Source organism: Microcaecilia unicolor, chromosome 4, assembly GCF_901765095.1.
Source record: "Microcaecilia unicolor chromosome 4, aMicUni1.1, whole genome shotgun sequence".
In the NCBI taxonomy this organism is placed as follows: domain Eukaryota; kingdom Metazoa; phylum Chordata; class Amphibia; order Gymnophiona; family Siphonopidae; genus Microcaecilia; species Microcaecilia unicolor.
Genome location: NC_044034.1, coordinates 203305316 through 203318281, shown reverse-complemented (window position 1 = coordinate 203318281; position 12966 = coordinate 203305316). Strand labels below are relative to the sequence as shown.

The window sequence follows — 12966 nt, the reverse complement described above, 5'->3', positions numbered from 1 at the left end:
GAGCCGCGCGGGAAGAACGGCGCTTAACTTTAGCCGCTTTTGTGCCGTCGCCCAAATTAAGGGCGTTCATGGCATTAATGTCTCCAACCTCAAGGGCGGCCCCGAAGAAGCCGTCCGAGCCGCGTGGCCGGCCAAGATGGCGGAGGCGAGGAGCGGGGGATGGGCGTTTATGGCGGGAAAAAACCGCCACGCCGGAGGAACGACCGGGACATTCATCGGTCACTAAACTATCACCCATCAAGGGCGAATCAGGTTGTAAAACCCCCGCATCCCCTCTAGAAGCGCTCCAGCGATCCGGGGAGCGACCCTTTGCGCCCTCGCCCTCCGACGCCATTGCCACGAGGAGAAGAATCGGGGAACCCCCTGCCCGCTATAAAAAGGTAAAATTACCTGCTTGCCGCTCCGAGCTGTAACGAACTGGTGTCCCAGTGAGTAGCTGCAATGAACGTTTAAAGAAACGTCGAATTAAACGCCTTTAAAGACGTTTAAAAAAATTTTTTTTTTTTTTTTTTTAAACGGAGCCAGCGGGAGAAAAGGAGGGACCTGGCACCACCAGGTTTGCACTTGCTCAAAAGAGCCCTCAACCCCAGGCCTCAACAAAACCTAAGGATTAGGCTTGGAGGCCTAGCCAGAGCTGCTGCTGTGTGTGACCACCACCTGCTGAGATAGAGAACATACTGGGGAGTTTCCGGCAGCACATGACCACATATAGGGAGGCAAAAGTTTGCTCTCTATCTCCACCTGCTGGTAGATGGACACAACCCACCAGTCTATGGATTGATCAGCTTGATGATATGGAAATACCCATTGCTATGTAAACGTATTGTCTAAAATCACCTATTATTAAATACTGCAAATCCATAGCAAATTAAATTCTATAGAAACTTCAATGTGGAATCTTTATACACAAGAAATTGATTCTTTCAACCATCTCACTTTTTAGAAGAATTTTTTTAAAAGATGATTTCCTTTCATAGGGCGTTTTTTAAAAAGTGTGCTGTATTTTTGCACTTAGAGCATTAACAGAAAAAAATTAAAACGGATTCTATATAAGGCGTGGTGAGTAGCGAACATTAAATTGTACACATGGCCAATTTACGCATGCTACTCAATTAAAGAACCATTTAGTGATAACTGGCTGATAACAACCAATCATCACTAATTGGCAATAATTGGAATTTTATGCTCACTTCTTTTTAGGCGTATTCTAAAAAGAGGCGTGTAAAATCCAAAGGGCGTAGCTGAAAAGGGGCACGGCATACATTTAGGTGTAGGCATTTACACCAGGTTTACAGTGGTGTAAAGGGTCATGTCTAGTGTACCCATGCTCTCCCAGCCTATGTGCTGTTCCAGGCTTGTCCAACCTTTGGCCCACAGACCAGAATCTGGTAATTCTTGTGGTGCTCACAGCAGGATTTCTGCTTCCTCAACATTATCTGGCTATTTGGCTCTCTGTAAGTTTGAGCCATGTGGTATGAGAAGTTTGGATCGTTCTTACAGTTTCAAGTCTCATGAAACTTCAAACCATGAGACCAACCCGAATCACGCAGTTCAAACTTGCAGAGAGCCGTGTTGCGGTGGGGAAGCAAGAATCCCGCAGCTTCTTCTGCAGCTGAAGCCAGGTGAGGGGAAAGCAACTGGGTGAAATCTTGGGGGAGGGGAGTACATGAGTGAGAGACTGGATGAAGTCTGGGGGGAGGGGGAACGCACCCTTTGTATTTTACCACTGTTTCACGAAACATGCGGCAAAATATGCTTTGGTTCTCTGAATATTCCACCTAGGCTTTGTCTGTTCCCGCCCTCTAACACAGCAAATTAGTGCATACTATCCACCATACCACAAGGTGGTGCACTTGTGCAGAAGCAGTTAACACACACTACTTTGAGCATTAAGGGCTAGATTCTATATATGGTGCCAGAAAAAATTCATGTGGAAAAAAATACGCCTAGGTGTATTCTCTAAAGTATGCCTAAATTTAGACATACTCTATAGAACAGGCCTAAATTTCCAAGTAGTTTATAGAATATGCTGCACACCCATCTGTGTGACTAAATTTAGTTATGGGCAGTTATATCAAGTAAAACTTGGTGTAAATCCCAATGCCTAAATTAGGTGTGGACCGGATGTATTCTATAACAAAATGCATAGATTTGAGACACGCCCACAGCCTGCCCATTCCACACCCCTGTTTCAACAATGCAACTTAGAATTTACGAGCATCGAATTACAGAATACATTAGACAGTTTGTGTAAATTCTAATTAATGCCAATTAGTGTCAATTTTTTAAGTGGCAATTACCAGTGCTGATTGGCTTGTTAACTAATTAAGTTGCATGCACAAATCCAGAATATGACCGGATTTGTGTGCACAATGCAAGTTGCGTTATATAGATTCCAGGGATAACTGAGGAAGTCTAGAAATGGCTCCTAAAGTTAGGCACTAATTCTGCATCCAAAGTTTGGCATGGAAACACAAACGGATGCAAGGTGCTGAAATGGGGCTTAAATGGCAGATCAGTGCAGAAATACTCTTACATGCCCAGTTATAGGATAGGGCCTAAGTGTATCCATGTGCAACTGCAAAGGGGACATTCTCATGGGAGGGACATGGGTGGATCAGGGGCATTGCAGAATTATAGAATACCATGGATGCGCGTCAGGATTTCAGCTGGTGCAAGTCCTTGCACCCAAAGTTGGGCACGGGAATTCCTGCTAGGCACTATTCAATAAAGGGCACCAGCCTGGAGTGCTTTTAGACAATACAGCTGAGCACTGATTTTCCCTGCACCAATTCTCAGCACCATTTACTGAGGGGCCTTATTGCTAAAAGGTTGCTGCGTGGCAACCCAGAACTACTAAGAAAGCACATGGGCAGACGGTCTGCAAACTCCAATATGGAAAACAAATAAAGCAGATCGTTGGAAAGACCAAAATATATTTTATTAATGAAAACCAATTAGAATACGTGAACAATAGCCCGACACAGGCCGTGTTTCGCCCAGCAGGGCTGCTTCAGGGGCTATAAAATAAAATAATATTTTAATATGATGTTATGTTATTTTTAACAATTATTTTTAATGTAATTTTATATATTATTTATTTTATAGCCCCTGAAGCAGCCCTGCTGGGTGAAACACGACCTGTGTCGGGCTATTGTTCACGTATTCTAATTGGTTTTCATTAATAAAATATATTTTGGTCTTTCTAACGATCTGCTTTGTTTGTTTTCCAACCCAGAACTACTGCCAGCCCAATGTGGCTGAAGGCGGTAGTTCCACCTCTAGCACATACCATTTCTGGCACTGCTGGATTTTTTAAAAATATACCGCAGGGAGTTACCGCCAGGGTAGTGCAGGAGCCCTTACCACCCCCTCAGTGGTTGGCAGTAAGTGCTCCCCCCCACATGGCCACGCAAGTAAGTGCAAGTTTACCACATGGCCATGTGTTTTTTCAGGCTTTTTACCTGCTGCGGTAAAAAGAGCCCTGGTGCAAGGCAGAAACAGCTGCCGCAGCTTAGTAAAAGGACCCCTGAATGTCTTGTATCAACTTTTTCCTTTCCTGAGGCCTTCTGTTCCCAAACTACTCCCACACACAGCACCTCTATCCTCACTTGTTTTTTTAGGAGGGGGGATGGGATTTGATGGACCGTCTTTATATACAGATACTTGTTTTGTACCTTTACTATTTATTTATTTATTACATTTGTACCTCGCGCTTTCCCACACATAGCAGGTTCAATGCAGCTTATATAGTAAATAGAATTGCAAAGTTCTTGTAAGGAGAAATATTACAGACTATGACAAGAGGTCCCATGGAGTTTATAACCCTGAGAATGAAACTTCACACTGTATACTCCTAAATTCTTCAAAGCTGGAAGACTAATGTCACAGCACATTGTATACAGGCAGAGAATGCCAGAAATTAGGTACCAAGATTATAACAATGCTGATACAATATGAATATGGAGGATTATCAATGCAGGGATCTTTCTTTACTGTACTCTGACCAAGACAGGACCTGCCAGGTATTTGTGAGCTGGATTGGCCAGTGTTGGAAACAAGATACTGGGCTTGATGGACTTTTGGCCTGATCCGATATAGTAATTCTTTTTAAACTTATGATTCTGATGGGTAGAGAAAAAAAGATGAAGGATGCAAATTCATATTTTATTTTCAAAATATAGAAGAATTTTAATGGGTAGAAAAAAGTTACTTTTCAATAAACTTTCATTCTCTTAGTACTAGCAAAACAAACAGCTTTAGACCCTAAAACCTACAGGAAAACAGGTTGGATCCATAGATTTCATTTCATTGTGAACTTTCATGTCATCATTTGGAGCTGTTGTGAAAATACAGCAATTATACCTATTATCATTCTACTAGCTAAAGATTTGCTTCGATTCCTGTACTCTGTCATACACAGTGATAAAGTGCTATACCACACTGTGTTTTATATTCAAATGTAAACCTGTGCCCAGTGTACCTCAACGAAAAAAGATACAATTCCGCTTTACGAATACAGAATGTGTATCGTGACCCATCACCTAACAAAGATCCAAATATAAGTATGTCAATAAATGGCTGAATAGGGCTTTCTAACTATTACCACAGTATATTTTCTGATTGATAGAGGCACTGTTGCTATGTTCATGACACAGATGACAGTCTCATTCTGGTATCACGACCCATCACCTAACAAAGATCAAAATATAAGTACATCAATCAATGGCTGAATAGGGCTTTCTAACTATTACCACAGTATATTTTCTGATTGATAGAGGCACTGTTGCTATGTTCATGATACAGATGACATTCTCATTCTGGTAAGTAGTCTTTGTACGAGTTAAAACTTAAACTTCTGCCACCCAAATTCAGTGCCGAGCTGGCATTAATCTTTGGAATCTTGTCTATGAGTTTGGAAACTGCTTTCCTTTTGAAGGTGCCTGGGCTAAAGTTTCCCTGCTTCACAAGCTCATTATAAAGTGCGTTGAAAACCATCACAGTCTCTTCATAGCTGTCTCTGGTGGAGACCTCATAACAAGGATACTTTAAGGCTTTAGACAGGTTCATTGCATCATCAGTAGACACCATTCTGTCAAACTCAAGGTCCTTCTTGTTGCCCACTATCACCACCGGTGGTTGGTCACTGGCACCTCGTTTTGTGTTAGAATGAGTATGATTGATAAGGAAACATAGCCTCATCACCTCATCGAAGCTGCATCTATCGGTCACGGAATACACCACTGCAAAACCATCACCCCATTTGATTTTTTCCTCAATTTGCAAAGAGTCTTCTTCCTGAAAACCAACCATGCTGAAATTAACAATGAGAAAGGGTAGGTTGAGATCCATTATAGTAGACAAGTTCAGAACTGGAGTTTTAGTATTGATGCTTTTTATTTATATCTATAATGAATACAGAAAAGACATTTGTGTATAGTGATGTAAAACAGGTCTCGTATATATGCTTTGATTATCCTGAAACCATAACCAATATTCCACACGCAGGCATTGTGATTAGAGCAAAGTAATGAAGACTGAATTTTACAAAACACTTAAGATTCTATAAATGGCACTCAAAAATGGTGCTGAAAAAAAATAGTTGCTAAGCGTGATTCAATAAAGGGTGCACACTGTTTAAAGAATCACATATATCACCAATTCCTACAGCCTAACTTTGGAAATCAGACTTACGTGCTCTGAAACCTGAATGCTCAAGTTGGGCACACTGACCCTTTATTCAGTAACAATGCAAGCAACTTTTCAGAATGCTCAAAACACGCCCATGCTCTTTTCATGGCCACACCTTTTGAGCTGTGTGCTATGGAATTTGGGTGCCTGGGGTTACAGAATAGCAACATAGTCAGATGCACAGACAAATCCCAACTGGTGCCAATTAACATGAACTGGTTGCTATCGTCCAATTATTGCTTATTAGCCGACTAAGAAGTGCACATATCTCAGCAGTGCACTCAAATCTGGTGTTAAGAGGCAATTCTATAAATGCCATCCAAATTATTCTACAAAATGTGCTTAAAGTTAGGCACAGTTTGTAGAACAGCGCTTATGTCCGGGAATTGAGCCTAACTTTAGACATGGCCATTTGCACCAACCTCTCTCAAATACCTACTATAAATCACTTCTATAGCGCTACCAGTCGTGCGCAGCGCTTTACAATTGAACATGAAGAAGACAGTCCCTGCTCAAAAGAGTACAATCTAAATACCCTTCCCTTTCAAGTAAAGTATGTGTCTGCCCTCCCCCTAACACTTATGTAACCTTCTCTTAGGTTTTACTTTTTTTTGTATGAATGGATATTTGTGTACTTTCTGTCAACAATCATAGTTCCTTTCCTACATTTCTGAAATTTGTTATTATTGTACACCACCTAGATCTACCCAATAGTTTAAGGCGGTATATCAAGTTTTCCTTAGTAAATAAATAAAACACGGTACAAATACCCCTGTATAAATTTATTCTCTAACTACACATGTAACTTAAGTATACACCCCTATATCCGCCCATGACACTCATTTCCACAAACCCCTTTTTTGAATCACGCCTAAATTTATGTGCATACATTTCAATTAAATTTAATTAGTGCTAATTGCTTATTAAAAGGCAATTATTGGTGCTAATTAGCTTATTCAATTAAATTGCATGCACAATTTGGGAACACAGCTAAATTTGCAAATGAAATTTTTAGCAACTTTTATCGAATTAGGGAGTATGTGGGTTGTACGCCAAGTTTGCAGAATACTGCTTAGTGCCCAACTGGTACTTACAAATGTGAATAACATTCAAAGACCCATTTGCTAGTAATTCTGTAATCTTAGCACACAAATGGTGCTTACATATAGGCTCTATGGGGCCTTTTACTAAGTGGTGGTAAGCCCAACGCGGGTTTACCACTCACCATTCTGGAACTACTGCTGGCTCAACGCGGGCAACGGCGGTAGTTCCACCCCCAGTGTGTGGCATTTCTGGTGCTAGTGAAAGTACTTGAAAAATATTTCCACCGGATTAGCGCAGGAGCCCTTACCACCATTTTCATGGGTGGCGGTAAGTGCTCCCCCCAGATGGCTATGCAATAAGAACAGTCTTTTTTTGGCCTTTTTACCTGCTGCAGTAAAAAGGGCCTCAGTACACAGCAAAAAACAGCCCTCGCCACTAGCACAGGGCCCTTTTTACCACAGCTTAGTAAAAGGGCCTCTTTGGTTACAGAATGATGGGGTTAGGGGTGAACACTATATAGTATATGCATAAGCGATTAGAATAATGGGATATAGGGACATATGTCTGCACATACATCCCTAAATGCCCAAAATCCTCCCAAGTGCTCTTCACATGCATATCTTACCGGAAAGCATATACATCAGTGGAATCTGGGTGAAGCATGGAAAAGATTCACACTTATAGTATTCTATATGTTACATGTATAAATTAGAATAGATTTATATTTTTATGTCTGAAATTTCTATTTATTGCTATGGTGCTACTATCTTGCTAATATAGGTGAACATTTAAGCAATATAAAGAGGGGAAATGTAGAAGCACCATTGGTACAACATTGGAAGGACATGAATCATACACTCAATGATCTTAAATTTTCTATTTTAATTAAGAACGATATGGGGGGAAGAGATGGTAAAATGAGTCAGAAATTGCTGATTACAGAGCAGCGAATTATTTTCTCCTGGAGAACTTTTTATCCATATGGGTTGAATAAAGATGCCGAGAGGGCAGAAGTAATTTGACAATGTCTGACAATGAGTGACATCAGGTTAACCAAACTAATGACAGGTGATTTATATTGTATTACTGAATAACTTGATAAGAGGTTCGCCTCTTATAGAACCATTTAAAAGCTTGGTAGGCTCCTGTTGCGCATGTGTGAATGTCTCTCATTGATCAGACGTAGACAAGGATGACTCTACCAGAAGGGTTTCCTGTCTAAGGGATTGTTTCAGTGAGAATAAAGATGAATATAGTATAATTGTAAGTAAATTTGAAGATGAGAAGCTAATAGATAAGCTCATGTATGTGAAAAGGTACAAATGGGATTATGATTGTGTTGTATTTACAGCTACCATTATTGAGAATACAAATAGTGGATGAAACGTGTTGGTATGTCGCTGAATCACAGCGATTTATAAACAGCTCCTGAGGACGCCAACAGTGAAACACAGCACTGTGTAGAGCTGCAAGAACAGTTTTGTATACAGATTGTTTAGAAAAAGATTGAGGATATTATTTACAGTTTGACCAAAAATCTCCATCGAATTTGGTTAATGAAGGATATACATGGATTGAAAGAACACTGTATAACAGGACTTGTAACTTCTTTTTACCACATGAACTCTTGAATTTGAGACAACTCTTGAATTTGAAGAGGATATGGACTATGTAGGCTATAAAGGACAAAAAACTTACTATTATCATTTATAATACTTAGTCGCCTACCATTAACCATTGTATTGTGGAAAATAATTTGTATATAAGGATATGTTTGGTAACATCTATATGAGCAAGATAGTAGCACCATAGCAATAAACAGAAATTTCAGATATAAAAATATAAATCTATTCTTATTTTTTGCTATTTAATTTTTGAAGAATAGTACTAAATAATTGTCCCTCCTTTTAGTTAATTTCTACATGTATAAATTAACAGATCTCCAACATTTAGAACTGAACACTTACAGCAGCTCTTAAATCTAGGCAAGTTAACACTCCATGTACTGGAGGTCTGGTTTTCATAACACAGCATCCATAATGAATATTCATGAACTTGATTTGCGTGCAGTGACATAATGCTATGGTCCTTCATAATGAAGGACCCAAAAAGCAGGTAGGCTAATGATCCACAAGATCCAGCCTGGAAAATAACACAGCAGATCGCAGAAAAAGAATTCCAGAAGTCCAATTTATTCACCACATAAAACAATAAATAAATAAATGTTGGGCTTTTAACTATTTATTGTTTTATGTAGTAAACAAGCCGTAAAGTCCGTTAAAACGGGCGACATATTTGTTGTGAAATATGCAATGAAATATGTGTCTGCATCTGTGTGTGAGAGAGAGAGAGAGAGAGAGAGAGAGAGAGAGAGAGAGAGAGAGAGTGTATATGTGTGTGTCCTCACAGCACTGCAGCCTACAGCTGGCACAAAAAAAAACCCCAAGGGGGGCCCTTTTAAAGTTGTGCTCTATCTGTGAAACACAGGGGCTGGAGGTCCATGGGACCACCAGGCCCTGACTACCCCTGCCCCAAGCAACGGGGGCTGGAGGTCTGGCGGACCTCCGGTCCCCCCCCCCCCCCCAGGTTCAGGGAGGGCTGGAGATCCGGTGGGTCTCCAGCCCCCCCAACCCCCCAGCAAATGATCCCTCATGGTCCAGTGGGCGCCGACCAAGCCCCCCCTACCTTGGTTGGAGGAAGGATGCAGCCTGCCTCCCTCCTCTTCCTTCGACGCCGCAAATGGCGGCGCCCAGCCCTGCCCAGTGCATCCTGGGATGCGCTGGGTGTGGCTACACACCATATAAGGGAGTTTCTCCCTTATATGGTGTGTAGCCCCGCCCATCCCAGGATGCACTGGGCAGGGCTACACACCATATAAGGGAGAAACTCCCTTATATGGTGTGTAGCCCCACCCAGCGCATCCGATGCACTGGGCAGGGCTGGGCGCCACCATTTGCAGCATCGAAGGAAGAGGAGGGAGGCAGGCTGCGTCCCTCCTCCAACCAAGGTAGGGGGGTGGGCGGCGGATGGCGTGACACCATCACACAGGGACCCTTGCCAATGCTGGGGGTTGAGTTGGGGGGACCGGCGGTCCAGCGGACCACCAGCCACCAGCCCCCTGTCGCGGGGGGGGGGGGGGGGGCTTGGTCGGCGTCCACTGGACCACCAGGAACCATTTGCTTGTGGGGGGGGGGGGGGGGGGGGTTGGAGATCCACCGGATCCCCAGCCCTCCCTGAACCTGGGGGGGGTCGGTTGGGATCGTCGGGGGGAGGGGGGACCGGAGGTCATCCGGACCTCCAGTCCCGTCGCTGGGGGGGGGGGGGGGGCGGCGGTTTGCGTCGTTGGGGGGAATGGGGGGGGCCTGCCAGCATGCAAATGCAGTTGAGGACATCCAAAATTTGGATGGTTCTGTGACGGGGCAGTTAAGGACGTCCAAAATTGGATGTTTCTATGAGAAACACGTCTTTCTCATAGAAACATCTACTTTTGGATGTCCTTAACTGCCCATTGCAGAAACGTCCAAAATTTGTGGAGGCAGCACCATTTTCTTCCTCTGATTCTTCCTGGCTTTCTGCAACGGGTGCGGCGGGTGGCTTCAATGCAGGGGCGGCTTTGAGTGCTGTATCTGATGTTTCTACCAGAGTTCCTCCCTATTGGTTGAGTTCAAGTGCTCCTGCAACTGGCCTGCCTCCCTCCCTCCCTCCTTAGAGCCTCCCTTTTGACTGCGACGCCGTTGTTCATGACAGCTGATTCCCACGCCCCCTCCTTCAATCGTTCCTCCCGCCCCCTCTGATTTCCGCACCCCCTCCTCCCTCCCTCCCCCTCCGATTCCCACGCCCCGTCCTTCCCTCCACCCTCCCTCCCCTTCCGAGTTCCATGTGTGTGAGAGACAGAATGTTTGCATTAGGTTCGGGCTGTTTTCTGTACTCTCCACCCCTCGCCCCGCCTCTGACTCCTCCTCCTTTCTGGTTCTGGTGGAGGCAGGGCTTGGACTTTTGCTCTCTCAACATTCGGGCTCTACTGTGCATTTGCGGGTGAGTCATTCCAAGCTCATTTATATAGATTGATAAGTTGGAATTCTGTAATTCTTTTCTGAGATCTTCTATGTTATTTTCCGCCCTCTGTGGTCACTTCATGTCTTTTGGATAGCCTGAAAACTAGAAATGATTGCAGTCTGAGTACTAGAGTTTTGAGACTCCCTGGAACTGCTTCCAGTTCTGATCTCTTGCAGGCCATTAGGTGAATACAGAAGAACATTATTTGGTACCATATCCTTGAACAATGGAGATTGCTATAAGGTAGTAAATATTAAGACACTGAGCTTGCCCAATATGTCTAAGTGTTTTGATCCATAATTTCACTTTCTAGTGTTAATGGTCCAGTTCTAAATTTCTTCTGTGTCATGCAAGGACTAAGCTGGACCTTGCAATGTTAAGCAAAAATGTTCTATGAGGGTAAGATGCAGGCTGTGAAAGTCAAGAGAAAGGTTATGAAGTTTACCAAATGGCAGTGTCAGAATTTGAACTATGAATCTTCTGGCTCCATGCATTTTAATCACTGAACAAAACTCTATATCCATATTTTAATATATTTTATTTTGTGCTAATTACTCCCCTTTTTAAAAAATTTATTTTGCATTACTCACTCATATACCTGACTGAGATAAGAAGGGAAAAGGCTCAAATTACAGCAATGATTCTTATCCTTTCCTGGGGCACATCTATCCAGTCGGGTTTTCAGGAATACCATAACATGAGCTAACTTTCCATACATTGGAGACCAAGTGCATGCAAATCTCTCTCATGCATATTCATTATGGTATTCCTGAAAACCCAACTGACAAGGAACACCTCTAAGATTTGTTCAAGAAGCACTACATTAGATCACACACCAAAACTTTACTTAGTCTCCAATATATGCAAATTTATGGTGTGTGATTTACTGCAGTGCTTCTCAATCATGTCCTAGAGACACAGCTAGCCAGTCAGGTTTTCAGGAATACCATGATGAATATGCTTTAGTTGACCTCCAGTAGATCTCATGCATATTCATCATGGTATTTCTGAAAACTCAACTGGCTAGCCATAACTCCAGGAGACGGTTGAGAAGCACTGTATTAGATCACACTCCATAATTTAAACTATTTCAAAATAAATTGCAGGAGCTCCTCCCCACCTGCAAGTTGCTACACATGCTGAATTTTGTACATGAATACCCAGAAACACATAAGACTCTAAACACATACCTGTCCAGCTGTATCTAGAATTTCAAAGTGGACAACCTCCCCGTCTATGACAGCACTATGCCTGTAAATCATTTCTGTAAGGAACAATGATTATTGTTACACTGTGGCCTTGGAACAAAGCAAGTATGGATCCTATTGAGCATTCCATACAATGCACACAGAAAGAAACAACAGATCTCCTTCCATGCTGTACATCAGAAAAGTTAAGCTCTGGAACTCGCTGCCAGAGGATGTGGTAACAGTGGTTAGAATATCTGGGTTTAAAAAACTTTTGGACAAGTTCTTGGAGGAAACATCCAAAGTCTGTTATTGAGATGGACATGGGAGAAGCTGCTGCTTGCCCTGGAATTGGTAACATGGAATGTTGCTACTAATTGGGTTTCTGCTGGGTACTTGTGACCTGGATTGGCCATTGTTGGAAGCAGGATACTGGACTAGATGGACCATTGGTCTGACCCAGTATGGTTATTCTTATGTTCTTATCTTTTATTTGCCAGTTTGATCCCTAATGATAGTACTATGAGACTACTGATAATGGTCAGAGGTTCCATTTTGAACCCATGGAATAGAGGGGGAAGTAAAGACTTGTACTGCAGAAAACAGCAACACCAAGAAAGAGTAACAGCATCAGAAGACAGTATTAAACAAAAACAATAAATAATAGAGCAGAATAAGCTAAGGTTAGAAAAAGTCATGATTTTTAAACACAAGTGAAGCTTGCTTTAAGAAAAATTAGTTGTCATTCAACATAATGAACAGCCAGAAACTGTTTATGTTTATTAAAAACTTTTTATACTGCCTGTACTGGCAATGCATAGCTAGGTGGTATACAGTCTAAAACCAACATTTAAAAAGTAAAAGAACTCCATATATTAAATAGGAAATTAGACTACATTAAAAAAAGAACATTCACGCTTATAAAACTCCATTCCCACTCCTCCAGTCAGAATAAGCTCATCCCAAAAGTAAAGTAGTCAGGGTAAAG

General features: G+C 42.2%; 1 protein-coding gene across 3 annotated transcripts in view; it reads right to left on the bottom strand.

The window, feature by feature from the left end:
• Positions 1-3726: 3726 nt before the first annotated feature.
• LOC115468951 (ras-related and estrogen-regulated growth inhibitor-like) overlaps positions 3727-12966 on the bottom strand; it is a 104694-nt gene continuing 95454 nt past the window's right edge. For 2 of the 3 annotated variants that reach the window (XM_030201134.1, XM_030201136.1), the window contains 2 exons: positions 11982-12055; positions 3728-5298 (listed from right to left, as the gene is read on the bottom strand). In XM_030201134.1, the coding sequence (XP_030056994.1) occupies positions 4816-5298; positions 11982-12055 (557 nt within the window). In that variant the 3' untranslated portion in view covers positions 3728-4815. Of the gene's footprint in view, positions 5299-11981; positions 12056-12966 lie in introns of all 3 variants that reach the window. The other variant, XM_030201135.1, reaches the window with a different exon arrangement.